Source organism: Sciurus vulgaris (genome assembly GCF_902686455.1).
Source record: "Sciurus vulgaris genome assembly, chromosome: 1".
Lineage (NCBI taxonomy): Eukaryota > Metazoa > Chordata > Mammalia > Rodentia > Sciuridae > Sciurus > Sciurus vulgaris.
The window spans coordinates 76760461-76781478 of NC_136461.1; the positions used below are offsets into that span (position 1 = coordinate 76760461).

General features: G+C 39.6%; 2 protein-coding genes across 2 annotated transcripts; both read left to right on the top strand.

Annotated features, from left to right (window-relative positions):
• Positions 1-275: 275 nt before the first annotated feature.
• Positions 276-5502, top strand: LOC306668177 (guanylate-binding protein 7-like). The gene is made up of 4 exons (XM_079151351.1): positions 276-845; positions 3233-3335; positions 3641-3834; positions 4883-5502. The coding sequence occupies exons 1-4, from the start codon at positions 732-734 to the stop codon at positions 5135-5137; spliced, it is 666 nt and encodes a 221-aa protein (XP_079007477.1). The 5' UTR covers positions 276-731; the 3' UTR covers positions 5138-5502.
• A 4993-nt stretch (positions 5503-10495) lies between these two features.
• LOC306664832 (diphthamide biosynthesis protein 3-like) lies at positions 10496-10906 on the top strand (the record flags this gene model as incomplete). The annotated part of the gene is made up of 1 exon (XM_079145938.1): positions 10496-10906. One exon carries the CDS (start codon positions 10496-10498, stop codon positions 10904-10906), a length of 411 nt encoding a protein of 136 aa, XP_079002064.1.
• Positions 10907-21018: the final 10112 nt, after the last annotated feature.

A 21018-nucleotide genomic window follows, 5' to 3' on the forward strand; every position in this document is an offset into this window, starting at 1 on the left:
AGGGGGGTAGGAGGGGTTAGCTTTAGGGTTAGGGTTAGGTTTAGGGTTAGGGATAAGGAGGGTGGTAAGAATGGAGGAAGGAAGGACTGTATAGAGGGAAAAGAGGGGTGGGAGGGGTGGGGGAAAGGAAAAAAATAACAGAATGAATCAAATAACATTGCCCTATGTAAATTTATGATTTTTAATTAAAATAAATTGAAAAAAAATTCTGTTCAGAGTACACTCAACTCATTCCTTGGGGAATTATTTTTCATGTGCATAATTCCAACCATAGATGCCCACAGTTCCTGTCATATATACTTGTAGTCTAAATTTAGCTTTTTATTAGAGACTGTTAGGGTTGGATACCCATTAGTAATACTATAGCTGAATAAATCATCAAGTTTATGTCTTCCAACTCCATGGTTTTACAGAGATTGAACTTGACCAGGAGGGAGTTAAGGTAATTTTTGGTCTCACAGAGAACTGACCAGATGTGTGGCTGAAGGACATCTCCCAACTCCTTTCCACGTCTCAGACCACTCTGAGGCTGTCTGATTGCTTAATGCAGGAGACCCTTTGGACTTTCCTTATAACAGCTTCTCTTTATTTCACTTCATTTCACTTTACTTTCATTTGTATTTCCCTTCCAGGACACCATAGGGAAAAAGAAGGAAGCTCTCTTGCTGCAGAATGAAGAGACATCTGTCAAATACTGCCAGGCTCAGCTGGAACAGCTTTTGGAGACCCTAATGCAAAGCATTACAAGAGGAGAGTTCTCTGTTCCTGGAGGCCACAGTCTCTACTTAGAAGCAAAGAAGATGGTGGAACAACACTACAAGCTAGTGCCAAAGACAGGAGTGAAGGTGAGGAGTAAGTGGTGAGAAGGCCTTTGTTGCTTCTTCTGAAACTATAAGGTCACAGCACCGTTTGGGAAACAAAGGCAGAGAATGGCAATATGTTGACATTTATATCATTCGATATGCCGTGTTAAGACTCAAGTGACCTGGAAATAGTTCTTCCTAGAGGGGATTTAGAACCAGAAATTCAGGTGAAACCATCCACTTTTTTATTTAACCAAAAGGTTAGTTGTTTTGTGTTAAGTGGAAGATACAATAAGAAGGAAAAAACATTGTTCTCATGAAATTTATCATACTTAAAATAGCATTCAGTTGGATATGGTGTATTAATACCATATGTTAATGGTAACTGGATGTGCTGATAGTAACAATGAGGATGATGATGAGCTGTTGTTAACAGACATTGAACATTCACTTCCCACGTCAGGTACAGTTTCAGGTGATTTTGTTGCAATACCAGTTTAATCTCAGAATAATGTAAACTAGGTACTCCTGTCTTTCACATTTATGCAGTAAAGAAATGTAGTGCATAGAGGATCTAATAAGTGGCATAAGATCACACAGTGAGCCATTGACAAACTTCACAGGGCAGCCTTCAGAAACTCAGAATTTCTTTTCTTCTTTGGGAGTCCTCCTGCTGTTTTCCTTGATGGCTGCACCAATTCACATTTCCCCAGCAGTTCTACAAGGTTCCCTTTTCTCCACCTCCTCGGCAACATCTGTTGTCCTTTGACTCATTGATTATAGTGGTCCTCACAGATGTTCTGTAATCTCATTGAGTTTTTCATTTGTGTTTCACTGGTATTAGTGATGCTGAACACTTTTACAAATATCTGTTTGACATTTGAATTTCTTCTTTGGAAAATATGCCTACTTAGGTTCTTTTCCCATGTTTTAAACAGGTTACATGCGCACGCATGGTGTGTGTGTGTGTGTGTGTGTGTGTGTGTGTGTGTGTGTATTTAATATTGAATGGTAAGAGTTGCTATTATATTTTGGAATTCACCACTTATCAGATATATAGTTTGCAAATATTTTCTCCAATTCTCTACCTTGTATTTTTCATTTTGTTAATAGTTTCTGGGCAGAGAAGAAACTTTAGTTAGATGCAGTCTCACTTATTATTTTTGCTGTGTTGCCTATGACTTTATTTTAAATTCAAGAAACCATTGAGAAGGCATGTGTCAAAACTTAGGGTCTTCCCCCTAAGTTTTCTTATAGGGTTTTTACAGTTTTAGGATTTATGCTTAAGTCTTTGATGCATATTAGTTCATTTTCGCATAAAGTATAAGATTGTGTTCCAATTTCATTCTTTCCTGTCTCTCTAGTCTGTTCCACTGGTCTTTATGTCTGTTTTTATGCCAGTACAATGTAGCTGTGATTACTAAGTAATACAGCTATGTATATCGTCCATGTTATAGAACATTACTCGGTCATTAAAAAAAAGTCTGCCAATGATTACAACATGGATTACCCTAAGAACAATACACTAAATGAAATGAGCCAAACCCAGGAAGACAAATGTTGCACGATTAATCTTCAGTGATGCCACAAAACCCAACCAACCAAGAATGGCAAAAAGCCATCCAGCTCATATTAACATAGAGTTATTCAAAAATGGTGATAAGCACGATCTGAGAGTGGGAAGGAGATATACTGGTCAAATATATAAACATGCAGCTATAGATGAGTAAGTGTTGTACTCCGGGTGTACAAGTGTGACTGTAGCCAAAATAATCTATTGTGTACCTGAATGTTACTAAGAGAGTAGATCTGGTCATTCTCATGACTATGGAAAATGTAACTGTGTGATGTGATCAACATGAAAATTGGCTTGATTGTAGGAACCATTTAACAATGTAGACAAATATCAAAACATCATGTTATCCACCTTCAATGTATACAATTTTATTTGTCATTCTCAACAAAGCTGAAAAGAAACTCAGAAGGCAGCCTAGCAAAGCTTCCTGGTACAGTAGGTTGGAGATACATGTCAATAAACTGTAGATGTAATCCAAGTTATGAAAGGATAGAACTGGTCCGGGCAGAACAAAAATGATGTGCAAATACAAAAAAAAAAAAAAAAAAAAAAAAAAAAAAATGGAGGGGATATGTATTTGTAGAACAGCTCTTATATCTGGTTTGGGTGGCTGGTGGGCAGCATTCATGGGAGAGGAGGCTGGTCAGTTAGGAAGAAGACTGCTATAGAGGGTTTTCATGTCTCACGAAAGAGCATAGACTTTGGTTGTGTTCACAGAAGGAAAGGAATGACTGTGGGATTCTAAGAAGGATGCAAAATTAAGAGTCAGTTTTGTGTGTTGAATAATATCTTCCTCATCTGAAGACCAGATCTTTGATGCCAACAGTGTTTTTACTCCTTCTTGATTCCCCAGGCAAAGGAGGTACTTCAGAGCTTCCTGCAGTCACAGTCTGCCATAGAAAAATCCATCCTGCAGTCAGACAAGGCCCTCACTGATGGACAGAAGGCCATAGCAGGTACAGGGGTGGCTGCAACTCTCAGAGGGTGGGGGAGGTTCCTGTACTGACTGGACCAGAAAACCTTCCTGAAACAAGAAGTTTCTTCATGCTATGGAATACATACTCTGCGAAATCTGAGAGCAATGGGGGAGTTCAGAAATGAGTTTTCCATCACATGTGCACACATACTCTGGATGTCATGGTTACTTGGTGAATGAGAGATTTTCCTCTACCCTTTTCAGGAATCAGTTTGTTGTGTGAACTTAGAAGTCTATAATACAAGTCTGTTGTTTCTTCTCTCTTTTAAAACCTTCATGGTGCAGCTGAGCGAGCCAAGAGGGAGGCAGCCGAGGAGGAACAGGAGCTGCTAAGACAGCAGCAGAAAGAGCAGCAAGAAAGGATGGAGGCCCAAAAGACAAGCTTCCAGGAAAACATGATGCAGCTTAAAGAGAAGCTAGAGAGAGAATTTGAGAACTTACGGAGAGAGCAGGAAAGAGTGCTGCAGCACAAGCTGAAGGTAAGTCTTACTGGGCCTGGCAGTGCCTGGCAGACAAGGCATCTTTCCTCAGAATGGGAAAAAAAAAATGATAAGTACAGACAGCATTCCAGAGGGAAATTCAAAAAGTAAATGTTTCACTGACACTGACACCTCAAGTGCACCTGAATTCTAATAAAGCCTATAAATCTGTGAAACTCCATAGAGTATTTATAGTCTTTGTGTAGTGATAGTCTATAATTGGTACAAATAATGTCCCCCAAGGTTGATGGATACTTGTTGAGTGCCCTAATTGAGTGGATTCCGGCACAACCATCAAAGAGACCAGAAACAGATCTATCTTGTATGTATGTATCACATTGGGCCTGATATAAATTAAGGACAATGAAAGATCAGAAATTATTCCACTTGCTTTCCTGTCTTCTGGATTCATCTATAAAAGTAGACTCAAACAAACCTGTGTCACAAACAGGAGTTTGATAACCAGTGTTCTCCACCAGGTCTGCATTTCCCATTACTTGTTAGAGAATTGTGGCCATGCCACCTGGTTGGAAGTGAGAATTAATCAGAATTCAACCTGCATTCTCCCCCACACAGCATTCTTTGTGCTACAGTGAAATTCCTGTCCACCTCCAGTGAGTGGAGAGGAAATCTCACAAGTGTGTAAACCCTGAGTACTCCTACTCTTCAGGTCAAAGGTCTGGAAATATCAAGGAATGTTCTAAGATGATAGAGAAATAGACACTCAAGTTTAACTGCTGAACTTGTTAAATACACAACTCTGTTAGTAACTGGGGATTCTCAAAAGCGATATTTTCAAAGATTCTTGATACAGTTAGTACTAATTTCCTTGGTTTACCCCCTTGGCCTGGAAAATGAATCAGTGCAGGGGTGATGACAATCAATTCTTTCAGATTTGACTGAGGACCTTCCGATATCACATTATGGAATGAGGTTTCCTGTATCTTAATAGCATAATTGTCTGACTCTTTTATAAATGCTTGTTAAATACACAACTCTGGCAGTTAATAACTGGGATTTTCAAAAGTGGACTCTTCCTCTTTTATAGATCCAAGAAGAACTGCTTATAGAGGGATTTAAAGAGAAATCTCAGAGGTTATATAAAGAGATAAATCGACTAAAAGAAGAGATTGAAACATCTAAAAGGAACACACCCTGGATGATATCACAGATGCTTGCTACAGCTGGCCCTATTTTGCTTCAAGTACTCCCTGGGCCTACAAAAATAATCGGTGCAGGGATCATAGTAAGCACTACTCTTTTAGCTTTGATTGAGGCCTTTCAGAAAGGAATTATGAAATGAGGTAACCTGTATTGTAATAGCATAACAATAGTCTCACTCTTTCATGAAGTGTTCATGTCATATCAGTTTCATTCAAGAACAGTTTAAAAATGAAAAAATTTTATCAAAAATATGAGAGAAAGGATTTTTATTGAATTAAGAAATGAGAACCAACTAAGAAAATATGAAATGATTTCTAAAAACGATTTAAGTCAAGCAAAAAGAGATAAATAGCAATGTGAAGGAAACATTTGTAATTCATGTTCTAGTCATGAAGATTTTTTAAGTCATGATGAATTTTTAAGGGAAGTGACCAACAACTGCATTAAGTAGAAAGAAACATGAGAAAAAAATTAACTTCACTAATAAAAATGTTTGAAATATAATACTGTGAAGCTCATAGTTTTGCCTTCTTAATGGGTAACAGAATAGTTTTAATAATATATATCAAATGTAAAAATACACATACCTCTGATCTAGCAACTCCACATATAGGTATTTCACTTATATATCTCTTGACCCAATTGAAAAATGATATGTGAAGTGGTTTACTTATTTCAGGATCATGATAATTGCAAAATACTGGAAGTAACTTCAAGTCCCTCTGTTAGACACTTATAAGGTAAATCTGATGATGTTATAGCCTACCTGTGGAAAATATAAAATAAACTAGTATACATGTCACAATAAGAAGGGACCTGTATAGTTGAGGCAAAATGAGGAAATGACTAAACTCTATATGTTCTTCCATGTCTTTAACATTTTGTTTGGATATGTTATATTGAAACAAATATGAATACAATTAGTAAAATTAAAAATGAAATAATATGTGCTGGGAAATGCCAGGACAGGAGAAAGTGTTTAATACTGCTAGAAATAGCAAAAGTCAGCTCAATACAAGAGTCTACTGCTGAGAACATGGAACTGGAGTGCAGAAGACATCCTGAGTTTTGTTTCTCATTATGAACTTTCAATAAGGCCTTAACATCTATTCCCCAGTATATGGTCAGATAGAAGTCTCCTGACATCTGGACTTGAATGGTCTCCAAATTCTGCCCCACATTAATAAAGAATGAAATTCATTCACTAGGGTCAATTCAATATTTTAGAAATTCTTTTCAGGTCTTCAGTGCTTCAGGCATATAGCCAGAATGAACTCCTTGTGATTCTACAAAGTAGGCATATTCTCTTGACTCTGGTCCTTCACATATACACCAGGCTTCTTCATCAGTCCAACTTCCTCCCTGTATATTCTTTATTGCCAACCTATGTTATTCCATGCCTCCTATCTCTGACTTACTGAGACACGATGGGGTGTCTCTCCTCTGTGCTGACATTGTGCCATGTGTAACTCCCACCATAGATCTCTTTATATATATGTGTGTGTGTGTGTGTGTGTATATATATATATATAAAATTGTGAAATTTGAAATGCCTATGTGCTTCTGTCTACCACCTCTTGATCTCAGGTACTTGGTCTTCATCACCTGATCCTTAGTTCCAAGTACAAAGCCCACCACACCAATATTAGGTGTGAAATGGTTAAACACATGAGTTGCCCTTCAGTAGGGTCCCAGTTGACCATGTCCTCACCATATTTCTCAGTTTCTAGGGCTCTCAAAATAAAGGACAAAGTTGGAGGAACTAGTGCTGAAGGAACTTACTGAAACAGAGGGAATTTATACAATGATGTGAAACTGCTGCCTATTATCTCTGCGGGACTCCACATCCCATTCCCTGAGTCTCTCAAGCTTCTTACTCAGAGTAACAACCCAGGAATGAAGTCACTGCTTTAATTCCTAGCAAAACTATGATGTTTAACATAGTAAACAAAGTGCCATAATCCTGGACACCTCACTTCTGCCATAGTCCTTCTATCAGTCCAGGCTAGTTCTCCTGAAATAAAATCAGGCATTTTTTATGAAGATTAAAATCTCACTGAAAAGGACACCCAGAGGCTGTCAGAGGAATCTACATATTGTCCACAGAATCTCAAGATAGCAACATTGTGACTTCTGCTTATTTCTTTCTTCCACTAAAGTCCTAAGGGCGCACCTGTGTTTTCTTTAGGGTCTTAAAGTAATGTTCAGTCTCCTTTGAGTTTTGGCAACCAAAACATACACAGAGACTTCTCCACTGGCAACAGAAGTCCTGCTGCTGAGTCAGTCCCCAAGGGCTTGCTACTCTCTCTCAGGAACACCCTGAGTACTGCACATCGGGCTGGGGACGGGTAGTGACGGGGCAGGCAGAAGCTCTGGTGCCCCATCTTCTCTCGCCAACACACATGACCAGCAATGGAAAATGAAAGCTTTAACAAGGAAATGTTGGTGAATGATTATAGCTATTTGTATATCAGGTGGGGTCAGAAGAGATGTGAAAAAAAATAATGAAGATCAATAAAAAGATATCTCAATCCACCCAGTTTAAAGCCTAGTCATAAGTTTTCATTGTTTGAGTTAAAATGAGCTCCTAAGCAGAAGAACCCTCACGTACTTGAAAATAAAGTACTTGCTGAATTTTTGATGGTATAACAGATCTATTTCAAACAACTTCTTAACAATTTTGTAGGAAGACAAGTGCAGACCCACTCCTCTACATGGTATTTGGCTATTTCTAAAATCCCTTGTGGATTTTCTCAGATAGTGTCTACAGTCCTCCTTGCTAGTGCCACCTTCTCACCTATTGGAATGAATCTGAACAATCCCAAATAAATTCAGGCAACTTTTCTGTGTTGGGGTTGAAATTAGGCATGGGAATGTTTTAGAAATGCAAACAAACAAACAAAAAAACTGAGCAGACCTCTGTGTAAGGGCACTGGAAATAACATAACTAAGCAGGAAAAGCTGGGGAGACAGTTGCATGGTCTCCTCCTGCCCTCCTCACTCTCACATTCCATTCTGTCACACAAGCAGATATCCCTTAGAGGGAGGAAGTAACAGCATGCAACCAAGCTGCCTGCATCCCATTGAAAGCCCTCCATGAAGCAGTCTCACCCAGGGGGGACTCAGAGAGATTCTGAGGCAGGTTTTCTAGCCTTAAAATTAGATCCAAAGCACTTGTGGAGTGAGGGGAGTAGCAGCTCCAGTCCCTCCAAACAGGTAAAACTGCAGTGAGCTTCTAGGACTGCCTTACTGTATGTCATGTTCATGAAAGGAAACACACACCTCTTTACGTCTCTTAAAAAATCACATACTGAATCACGCATAAGACAGCCCACTGATCTCGCTATTTTATTCAATTGTGTGATGAAGGGCAAGCACACAGCAGCCAATGGGCTGAGTTGTGAGCAGTATGGATGGTTATTACTCACCACTGTGGGCCATTAACCATCTGCAGAGACACTTGGACCATATTTAGAGAATTTACAATGTGACTGTCTCAAAGGCAACAACAGTACACGATTAATCTCAGATGACTGCAGGGAAAAGAGCTATAGGGAGACTTTTGGAGTTATGTCCAAACCAAAGCTGTCACATTGTGTCATGTGACTACCCTTTACCCTCTCCAATTTCTAGGCAATGGAGAGCTGATGAACTCATGCAAATAAGATGGCTAGAGGAGGACCTAGTAGGGGAAATTGCCACTTGGCTACTGTGAAGAGCTGTGATTTGAATCAATGTGTCTGATTGCTTGGGGTTGTGGTGCATGCACTTGCACTGGGATTTTCCTGTATGTAAATATAGGGTTAATATTTCCCAGTTGCTGTATTGACACAAGCCCTTGGTATCTCTAGACAAACTCCTGAAGATATCAGAACTAATCTTGAGATGCAGACATTGGCTCCTTGGGAAAGAGAATTCTGAGCATAGTAAGATTACCATATTGATTTGTTGGCACTGTGAACTTCAAGCCTATTCTTACAGAAACTTTTTCACAAATAAGCTTTTGATGATAAAACCTATATAATAAACATGTGGAGATAGTTATGAACCACTCTTGTCAACCACAGGGAATTTTCCCACCTGATTCCACTTTTCTCTCTAAATGTTTGTGTGATTTCTTAATTCCCCACCAGCCCTCACCAGTTTCTGAATTAATGGTCATGCAGGACATGACAGTCTACATTGTAGATTAAACCATGTAGGATGAAAGACTGTGGACAGTTGTGACATGCTGGAGACTGCTCATAAAATGTCTGATGTTGCTGCATTCCAGAACTGTCTTGCCTGCTCTCAGTGCTACTTGGCAATGACTAATGCCACCAGGGAGCATATCAAACTAGGTGACCCTCTGCAATGATGTCTGGTAGACGACATTGGCCCTTTCCCATCATTAAAGGGAGCCAAATATGCTGTGACTTGTGTGGATGTATTACAGGCTTACTTCGAAACTTCCCCCAGAAAAAAAAAGCCGATCAAAGGGCCATTGTTAAGGAGCTGGTCTAACTGTGTGCTGTGAATGGCACACCACAGGTAACCCATTTTGCAGGTCATGACACACAGTGGACTCAAGAGCAGGACATATTACAGATTTTCTACCTGGCATATAATCTAACAGGTATTGGATTAAATGATAGAACCAATGACTGCTGAAACAAGTCTTAGAGGCTGAAAATAATTCTATTTTATTGGTTGATTTGAATTGCATGCCTGAGGCACTCAGGACATTTATGCCTGTATGAGGGCCAGACATGAGCATCCTGCAATCATTCGTGTGTTAACATGCCCATAGAACTTAAGATTACAGATAAAGGACACTTCCACTGAACATATTCTCAAACTGTCCAGGAGCAATAGTGACAATTTATTGTTGCCAGACATCACATTCTATACCAGAAGCATTAGCTAGCTATGTACTGAACAAGTCAGTTCCTGAAGGTTCATTTTGGTGATCCCCTGTGGGAGGGAACTTCTCTAAATTTTCAAGTAAAGCTTGTAAGCCTAGGAGCCTGGCCCTCACAACTACAGGTGGTTATTCTCATCACTTGAGGAGCACTTAATATCACTTTATGGCAGGTAAGTCCCAAAAGTGTCTTATTCTTTCTATACTCCCAAAGTTCAAACATACAGATTGGTCTGGAAGAGTTGCACAGGCAAATCTATTGCAGACTACTAACACAAGACCTTGCAGTAAACTGCACACTGCCTCATGGAGCTGACTTTCCATTATTGGTGCCTATAAACCTTTCTCAAGTTCTCCTTGGATTAACAATGTGTATGCTATTATTTGCCTGGGCAATGGAGGTTCAGAAGTGATGCCAACTGACTGGTGGTTGGATTTTCTCAGAACTTCCTGCACTGCAGCAAAAATTCCCTAGGTTGCCCAACCTGCAAATAAGACAGAAAAGAGTGGACTGAAAAAGAACTGGGGAGAAAATTAGACCAACTAGAGGAGCCATAGGATGGCTGGAGGGGCAGTGTCTTGCCGGCCCCGACGACCATGGCGGTGTTTCACGACGAGGTGGAGATCAAGGACTTCCAATATGACGAGGACTCTGAAAAGTATTTCTACCCCTGCCGGTGTGGGGATAACTTTTCCATCACCAAGGAAGATTTGGAGAATGGGGAAGACCTGGCAACCTGTCCTAGCTGCTCTCTCATTATAAAAGTGATTTATGACAAAAATCAATTCATGTGTGCAGAAACAGTCCCAGCCCCTTCAACCAACAAAGAATTAGTAAATGCTGAAGAAACCTTTAGGAATCCACATCCTGAACAGTTAAAAATGAACCCAGATGGAAATATCAAATGCAGAGTAACTGATTTTTTTCAAGGGGACAGCTGTTTCGTGGTTTGCCATTCTGTTTTCATGAGGATCTTTTCACCAACTGCTGAGTTCATCTTCAAATAGAGAAGTGAGCCCCAGACATGTCATACCCAGATTTCATGTTTAGAACATTGAATTGGAAGCATTTTTAATTATCCACCTGAATTTAAAGGAAGATAATTTTAAATCAGTGCTTTCTTTCCCTTAGTTATCGTTTTTATACCTTGAACCTAATTCTGTATCTGATAACAGCATCATCTACCTCAGTCATTAGATTTCTTAGTTAAAATGAGATTATATTTTTAATTAGTTTCTAAGATGGTTAAAATTAGCCCTCTCTTTGAAATTTGAATCAGTTTTATTATTCTAACTTAAAGAAAATCCATTGCTTCATCAGTACTGCACTCCGGATTCCCTCACCAAGCCAATCTCTCCAGTCTTGCCATTATTAGAATGTTCATGTTCTGTTTAGCATGTCACTTGTGTTACACTTCATACACAGAGTTTTAGTAAAGAGAAAAGATGGGCTACAGTTTCTCCATCACTACAAGTTAGGGAATAAGGAGGAAAAGTCTAAAGTGAAATGATCAAAGAAGTGGCGATTCCTTATGTTCCTTAAAAATCATGACAAGGTTGAAAAAAAAAAAAAAGGAAGCAAAGTTGTTAATGAGAGGAGTTAAATGTGCCAACTTAGTAAATGAATGCTTTAATTATTTTACCAGATCAGAGAAAATATTTTTGTATCTGGATTTTTGTTTATTTTCTGATAAAGCTAATGAAATTGTAGTTCATAGAGGGGTTGATGCCAAGTCTCTGTGACTGGTGCCAGTGCTTTTAGCCTATCACAGTATCGTGTCACTACTAAAAAGTAAAGCATCTACAATGGAGAATGAACTTGAAAATGGGAGGCCTGTTCTGAGTAAATACATCTGTATGGACACATTTAATAAGCCTCTATAGCATGCAACCAAACCAAACATGCACTCCTACAGAGAAATGTTGCCACGGAGAAGAGAAATATATGAAGATAGACTACTGGTCTTCCTTTGCTAGAGTGCTGAGAATAGAAAGAAATTAGAATCATGAGAAAATTGGATAATTTCCATTATAAACACAACTGGCAAATGCACTGATAACTGGCAAGTTGTTTTGGGTGGCTCCTGTAATTAGAAAAGCATACTAGAATATCAGTGTTCTACACTGATTGATAAATGACCTACACACTCCTTGGAAGTTTAAATTAAAACAAGTGGACTTTTTTTTTTAATCCTGCAGCAGCATGGCTATATGTAGGCATAAGGTTGAGACGTAATAAATCAAAATTGTAAGCTAGACGTAATTGGTACATTATATGGTGTATTTGTGATACAATGAGAAATCTCATTGGCTCTTTGGAACACTGTCAGCCCAGAAATAATCCACACTCTTTGAAAAGCAAAGTGACTGCTCAGATGAACAGAGCAGGGTACAGGTTGATTCCTGGGGCAGTGACCTGCAAAGAGAAATGAACTGTCCCCTGCTCATCATAGGTGGTGCTAACATATAAACTTTCTCTGCTGCTGATGAACAGACGACCTTGATGTAGGTCTACTGTGAGCATAGAACAGGAAGAAAAGTTGCCCAAGTTCAAACATCCCAGGAGAAAAAAATATAAACAGCTTTGGCAGTCAGTGATAGTTGATACACTCCAATAATAGAATGATTTTGTTTTAAACAACTTTAAGTTTGAGAAAGAACATTCCAGGAATTAATCCTATGTAAGCAGACAGTAAAACCAAGCTTTTTCAGGTGTGACTGGAGTTCTGAGTGATGCTTGTGCCTTATTTAACCCCACAGACATTTGTGGAGCACCTCTGTGAACCTATTTAACCCAGTCTCTGGTTAGAGTCTGAGGCCAGCCAGGCCAGTTATCCCTCGCCTGTACAGGTATAGGAGATGGGGGTCAGAAGGTTTTCAACTGTCAGTTGTCACTTCAGGTGTGAGAGCTAACTGGAACAGAATGGGTAATTAAAACCTTTATAAACTTGAAACTGTCTGAATCATGAATTACAGGAAATGGGAACTCTAGTTTTCATCAGTGACTTGATGTTAACCACACTTCTGAGTTTGAAAATTAAGTTGGCTGTTGAAAGGATTCTGTGTATACTTTATACATTTAGAAGCATTTTTCTTAGATAGCACCAAACATTTTTATAACTGTACATATTAATTTATTACCAGGATAAATTGTATTGGCATGCTAAATAAAATCTGATAATTAAAAAAAAAAAAAAAAAAGAACTGGATTGAAAACACCCAACCCCCAACCACTGAAATGACCATCAAATAATTACACTAAACAAAAGATTTTTTTTTATTAGAAGGACACTATTTCTTGAGAATCTGGGTATAATTAAATATGGAGTGAGTTTTCATGACAGGTAGCAATTCAGGCTAAGTTAGTATGGGTGTTGGGGTCTTAAGCCCCCTTGCTCTGCTCAACCAGCGGCAAGGGAAGGGGACACTACCCAACAAGGGCAGACCGGGATAGGTAAGGCCAGCTGACCACCCGCTCCCAGCCCTCCGTGTGGAGGACAATCAGACACGTCAGGGAGACCCGTCACAGCAGGAACTCGTTTATTGAGGAAGTCACACAGCTTTTATGTAGGGTGGGGGCTAGGCAGGAACCAATCAGCTTAAAGGTCAGCAAGGCATGGGGTGTTCACGCAGGCAAGAGTCCCATAAGACTATATGGCAAGCACGAGCTGATCACGTTCGCAGAACTATTGTTAACCAATCCCTGACGGTGGTCCAATTCATCATCATTAACTATTGAAACCGCCTTTGAGGCCTTGATCTTGCTCACTCACCAGGAAGTAAGGAGTCAGCCTGAGTTAGTTAACATGTCATTAGTCCCAACATGTGGGGAGCAATGATTTGGCTCATGGTCTCTGACTGTCTTGTGCCAGGGTCCAGCCCTAGCAGCAGACGGGGGTCCTAGGTGGATGGGAGACATTGGCACAGTGGAGAAACAGCAGACAGAGACACCAAGTGTTTTGAGGCTGATCTCTGTCTTTATTTTTCTGCCAGCCTTTTTATACGTATTTTTATAATGATTATACATATTTTTAGTAATGATTATGTCATCTTATAGTTTTTAAAATAAGAAAACCTTCAAAAGTACAATCTATGCTTCTTCTCAAAGTACACATTCCCTCTATATGACAGCCCAGACGAAAACAACCTTATTTCCCAGCTAGATTAAAACAACCTTGTCTCCCAGCTAAATTGAGGGCACCATATCTGCCAACCTTCAACCTTCAGAAGAAACATGCCACTAGGTTTTCTGAGAAACCACCCCCACCATGAACTCCAGTGTTCAACAGTGAAAAGTTTTTACTATTATTAACAAAGGGCAAAGAAATCAACTTATAGTTAACAGTTTGTCTATTCTATTTTATATAATGTCAGACTACAATCTTATTTTGATTCTCAAAGAATTAGGGAAAATGCATATTGTATTTATGACTATCCTCAATATTTTGATTATGTAAAGTATCTCTAGAATCAACTATTAAAACTAGGAAAGCAACAAAGGCTAAACACCGCATCCAAGCTCAGAAGAATGCCTCTTTATCCATCTATATTTAGAAATTATTATACTAAAGCAATCACAGGTTCCTTTTAACTCTAGCATACTACAATTGTTTATTTTCATATATTTTATCTATGTATTACTACTAAATTAGTATTATGTACTATTTTGTGTCCCACTACAGTATAGGTTTCCCCAATGTTTTTCCAATAAGTTTCTGATGATATATTGATTATTAATATTAAAAAGCAACTACACATGAAGATATGCCACGCCTATGGCCCCCAAGAGGGAGGATGATCAACAGAACTGCGTCAAGTGTCAGATCCTCTACTCCAATGGAACCCTGTCATGTGTTGAAGTGGTAGGAAATAGATGTGGCAGTCTTGCAGCAAGAAGCTGTGCCTGAGATTGGAACTTCCTGTGTAAATGTGAAAGTCAATTTGCCCACTTGCTATGGTGACATCTTGCTTAAAGAGATTCTGTGCAAGCTACAGGACTATCAGTTTTGACCCTGAGTTTAGACACCAGCTGCCAGGGGTAGAGAATTATGAGCTCAAGTAGATGATTATAATTGCTTTGCCCTTCAAGTCTGCCTGCTGTGAAGAAATTTCTCACAGAAAAAATATTGGTGATAAGCTTATATAATAAATTTCTGAGCTAACTTTGGGTGATTGTACCTCCTTCAGAAGATGGTGTCCCACCTGGTCTCAACTTTCTCTCTCTACAAGTGTTTGTTTGTCTTTTCTATTCTCCCGTATCCCCACACCAGTGTCTGATTAATGGCCATGAAGGTCACGGCAAGTTAGAAAGACAGCTTTCTGTTGTGTCACCCAATATGTTCATGATAACACAACTATGAGCTCTATGACTGACCTTCTATGCAAGAACTCAGTGAATTCAACAGATGTCCTTTGTTATCACTGTGTTGCTCATGGGGTTGCCTCCTGCATGTGGTGCATGTGGATGTGTGTGCCCTGTGGATGGCCTTACTACCTTATCATTGGACAGGACATGGAATGAATTTATAACCAGCCTGAGTTTTGCCTTTCTTACCACAGACATCCAGTCATTGAGATAGTCAAAAAGTGCATCCCACAAGGTACTGCTGTGCCTCCTGGTCATTCTATTAGCTCTTCTTTCTCCTCAAGCTGTGATGATGGATGTGGAAATTCAGATCTTGTCTTTAGCCTCCCACACTGCTCAAGCTCTCCATCAGACTAAGTATGTCATGACCTTATTAATTGAAGACACTACTCCAATGATAAAGGTGTTGTTCTAAAATAGGATGGCTATTATATACATTGATCACTGCTCAAAGCAGAGTAACTGCAGTCTTGGGGACAGACTGCTGTGTGGATATACCTGATGATGAACACAATATCACTCATGCTTTTACAAAGTATCTAAACAAATCAATAGCATCTATGCCTTTCAATTGATCTGTTCTATAGATGGCTAATTTCCTTTCCTTGGACATGGTGACATGTCTTCTATGCAATTTTAATTACTCTATCATGCCCACTGAGCAGTTCTTGCTCTTCATATGGATGCAGTGTGTCCCTAGAATCCTTTTCTGAGGGCTTTGTGGAGGATAGTGTGTGATATAAAAAGGTAAGGAACAGGAAAGGTCCCTGGATGTACTGAAGGGATGGAGTGTTGTGATAAACACAAGTCAGCATTAGAAAGGTGTTGTTTCTGAAGAGTCAGAAGGACTCCCGGTGATGTGTTAGGGAAGGTAGGAAGGGAAATGCCACTTTCCTTATTTCAATCTTGAGATAGGAATCAGAGCAGCGTGATCTTGGGTGTGAAGTAATACCATGTATTCTAAACATCTGAAGAAGTCCCCCTGCACATTGGTCATGCAGCCTGTCCTTTATATATTCCCCTGTTTGCAGGCACAGTGCAGCTATCTATTTATTTTATCCCAGTTCTATGCAGCCAAGGAAGGTATGAGTAATAAATGTCCAAACCACTCTGTTGAATCCTCCAAGTTCTTTCTTTGACATCAGCAAACGGTATGCTGGGCTTTTGCAGCCCTCAGGTTGAACACCTTCCATTAAATGAGGAAAGACCTAGAAGGCACTAATAGGGGCATACAAATGGGAGTGGTGGGATCATGAGGTTAAGGGAAGAATCTATGAACAAGCCCACTGTGCTAACCCCACTTGCTTTCTTTTCTAAGAAGCAATTTACCTGCAGCCTTTCCTGACTTAGGTGGCCAGGATATGTTACATTCCTCAGCAAACTACCTGCTATATGCAGGATAAATGCAGACTCCAAATAATTCTGATCAGAAAAAAAGAAATTACCTGAAGGGGGGACTTTTGTTACCATTTTGCAGATCTGAACATAGAATTCAGAGAGATAAGGATAATTCCCCCTGATTATAAAGTCTATAATGACAGGTTCCAATTAGAAGCGGTCATCATGAGCCAGAGTGACCTAAGTTGTTATGGCAATGAAGACTTGAAAGTCGAATATCAATTGGCTGTCAGTCAAGAGTTAGGACATGGATCTGGGTGGAAATCTCTGGAAACGTCCCTGAAACACCAATAAAACTGGAAGGAGGAGGGACATGCTCTCTCTCCTCTCTGAGAGAACCCACTTTCTTCATTGAGAGCTTCCCCCTTTCCCTTTTCCTGTCCCTTCTAATAAGCTCATGTCTGTTACTCTGAGGGACATGTCTGAAATCTTTCTGACCTGATCACAAGAATTGGGGCATAGTATTGTCTCAGTTTCCCAGAAGGCCCCAGCCCTGTAATGGTGACATCTAGAACCAGAAAATTGGCCCTCACCAGAAACCATATCAGCCAATGAGTTGACCATGTACTTCCCAGATTACAGAACTATGAGAAATAAATATCTATTTTATAGACATAGCCAGATAATTGATGGTATTTTATTTGAGCTCTCCTAACAGGTTTTGAGACTGTGAAATAATTTAAAATATATTCATCATAGATCATTTAATAATTTGACTCAGTTACTACCTGCTATTTTCATAAAGCTTTATATTCTTATTTGTTCACCAGGAAAAAAAAACAATTTCATTGACCCCTGAAAATACATCAAATGTCCCTAGATTGTGTCCAAACAAAAAAGACAAGTATAATGCATCTTACCAAGTAAACTTTCCTATCTGATCTTCCTTAAAATAAGATACATATGTAGTTGAAAATTAATGTAATGATGGACGATGTATATTCAAAGTGTATTTAACACTTACCTAACGTAAGTATCAATAGATTGCAGCACTTAAGATATAGCAGAAAATGTTTTGTGATATAGGTGATAGTATTTTTCAAAAGAAAACTTACTTCTTGATGAGTATGTGTTTTTCTGTTATAAAATCCCTCATGCAAAATTTACCTATAGTCTCACCTGGTTCAAGTGGACAGGATATGTTGTAATTCTCATCAAACTACCTGTTGTCTGAAGGAGAAATGGAGGCCCCGAATCATTTCAGTAAGAGGAACACAAGTTACCCTGGGAAGGGGGGCTCTTGTAACAGAAGACATATGCTGTCCCTCTTTTCTCTTTGAGGACCCCCGTCTCCCTTGAGAGTATCCCTCTTTCCCCATTCCCATTCCTTCTAATAAACTCATGTCTGTTACCCCGAGTGATAAATCTGAAATTCTTCTGACTTGATTGCAAGAATCACGGCTTGAAGTTTGGCCTTCATGCTCCCTATATTTCCTAAAAGGCCCTGCCCTGTAACAGAGAGACTTTGGTTTTAATCAGATGGATTTCCAAATCTGAATCTCACTCAATGACTTGCTATTTTGGTGTAGTTCAGTGGCTTTAGGTAAACACATTTCTAATCTCCTTTCTGGACTTTTTTCTTCCTGGCAAAAAGAAAAATAAATACCTCATATCATGAAGCAGCAGAGTGAAGTTTCAATGATATATGTACAGAATGTGGTATAAAAAGCAGTTGTGGAATAGCAAACATGATTGTTCACTCAACAAAGAGAAGTATTTTAGAGAAGTGTGTGATAGAGTGGGTTTTGGAGCAAGATATCTTGGATTCAAATTCTGCTTATTAGCTCTGGTATTTTAACAAGTCATCAATTTTCTCTATAACATTGTGTTAAAAGTATTTTAAGAAAAAAATGGGATAATCTATGCAAAGCAGTTTTCAGGGTCACATGTGCATTAGAAAGCTATCCTCATCTTTATTTATTATGTATTAAACACTAAGTTCCAGGACCTAGGATCAGTATTCAGATCAGAGGTGGTTAAGACATGGACATTTCCCTCAGGACACATGCTGTTCTCAGTTACTAAGCACAGGTACCTACATCCATTGTGAATGAGTCTAATACTCAAATCAGTGGGACATAAAAAATATCACATGAGCCCCATAGTCCTCACACTGACCAACAAACATGAGACAAAGGACCTTGTTTTATTGATCCAATGAAGCATTTTAATTTTTTTATTGCCAGCAGGATTATTTGTTCATTTGTTTGTTTGGTTTGTTTGTTCGATTAACCATGGGTTGAACTCAGCAGCACTCAACCACTAAAACACATCCTCAGCCCACCGCTTCTTTAATATTTTTCTGTTTGAGACAGGGTTTTACTAAGGGGCCTTGCTAAGTTGCTAACTGGCTTTGAACTTGTGACCCTCCTGTCTCAGCCTCCTTAGCCAGTGGGATTACAGGCATGTGCCACAGTGCCCAACTTGCAAGCAGTTTTTAAGATCTCTTCCAGTTGTGTTTCAAGTGACTCTAATACCACCCAGGAGGGAAGAGGCTAGGCTGTAAGTCTTGCTGCTTCAGACATCTTCAGAGTCGACTTAGCAGTAAAGTAGAATTTACTCAAAACTAACTTTAAAAGAAGAAAGAAGAAATTTATTTGTTCTGAAATGTTCCATCTTTGAAATCCCTGAAGTTGGGCAGAAGTTTTAAAGGGGAGAAGGCAAAGGGGAAGGGGTGTGAGACCAAAAGCAGATGTACATGTACAGATTTGGTTGGGCTGTGTTAGCCAGTCCTGCAGAGCAATCTCTGCTCTCAGGCAGATTCTCTGGTGCCTGTCAGGTTTGGGGGCCACAGTCTCTCGCCAGCCTCCATTCTCAGCATGAGGAAGCCACTCTCAATTTCAGATGGGAGGCACGCAAATTCAGCCTGTTTGAAATGGAAAGTTCAAGTAGAGAAATCATGTAAAATTCTCCCATTGGAGGCATCCTTTCTGGGATTTCTCTAAGGCTGCTGAGTCATTGCTTTGTATTCAGTTCTTTCACCTTCATATTAGACTTGTGTGTTTGTTCTTTTCAAAGAAGGCCTTTTGTTTAAATGGCTCTTTATCAGGTTCCTGAAGAAAGTCTAGAAAGTCATAGGACTTTTTTACTTACAGGAGTGGTAAGGTAATACAGCAATGTGGCAGAGACAGGGAAAGAGAAAACACTGTGGTCAAACTGAGAAAGAGAAGGGAAGGAGCTCATCAGCGCTGTTCACCTCTTGGAAGCTGCCTTCCTCCCAACTCTGAAGGATCTGTGCTCCAGGTGATACTGGGGCAGGGGCGGGACATGGTTTATGAGGTGAATTGTTTCTCACTGAAATTAACATTCCCTGAGAGGCTGCTCCTGAGTCAGATGTGGAACAGGAGCTCACTTGCAATCATGGTGATATCAGGAGGGAGCTGTCATTTTAGAGCCCATTGCTCTTGTGTGTTGAATTTGGTTCCAGCAAAGGCAGAGCCCACCCAGGAAACTGGGAAGGATTTAAGATTGGCATTTCCTTCTTGACAATCACCTAATGAAATTCAGATGAAACCTTGCTTTATTGGCAAGTTTTACAGCTCCAGGCAAATTAGAGAAACTGAAATATGCCAAAGAAGGAATTATCCCAGTGATCATTTGGGAGGTTTTAAATCTTTGTGTAGACACTATTTCTGAGCCAGTCATTGATCATTTCTGATAATGTGGCGATATGCCTTATGTAATCAAACTGAAAAGATTATCAAGCCTGGCACAGTGGAGCACACAGACAATCCCAGCCACTTGGGAGTCTGAGGCAGGAGAACTGCAATTCAAAGCCAGCTTCAGCAATTTAGGAGGCCCTGTCTCTAAAAATTTTTTAAAAAGTTTTTTTTTTTAAAGGACTGATAATGTTGCTCATTACCCCTGGGTACAATTCATGAAAAAAAAAAAAAAAAAAAAAAAAAAACAAAACAAAACAGACTATCAGCTTGCCAGCAATCCTAGAGGGTAATTGTTGTAAGTGGGAAAAGGTCCTGATCATATAATAACGTGTGGACTTTTTCTAGCTACCCCTGAAGAGATAAGAAGCCTGAGTGAGGTAGGACTGGCATCTTAGTAGTTTTAAGTGGAGCAGGACAGAAGTAATCAACAGTATAGTGCTGGCCAAATGCTCTTACAGGATGAGAAGGAGAACTCGGGAGCCTGTGTCTATATTTATCTGTACTCAAAGAGCTCACACATCTTTTCTCATCATCATTTTGACTCCCTGGGATAGCACAGAAAACACTAGGTCAGGCCTGATAATATCAGAAGGGAGATCTCTGGAAGAGGGGTCTGAGAAATTTCTCGAGAGAAGGGGGAACTCAGCTCAGGACAAGTAGGGTCTTTGACAGACATGATGGAAAAGAATTCCAAC

Bases quoted from the DNA above. Each gene is read 5' to 3' on its own strand.
- LOC306668177 (XM_079151351.1), top strand. From the start codon at position 732: ATGCAAAGCATTACAAGAGGAGAGTTCTCTGTTCCTGGAGGCCACAGT. The intron at 846-3,232 runs GTGAGGAGTAAG...TTGATTCCCCAG, and splicing joins TGCCAAAGACAGGAGTGAAG to GCAAAGGAGGTACTTCAGAG. The intron at 3,835-4,882 runs GTAAGTCTTACT...CCTCTTTTATAG, and splicing joins TGCTGCAGCACAAGCTGAAG to ATCCAAGAAGAACTGCTTAT.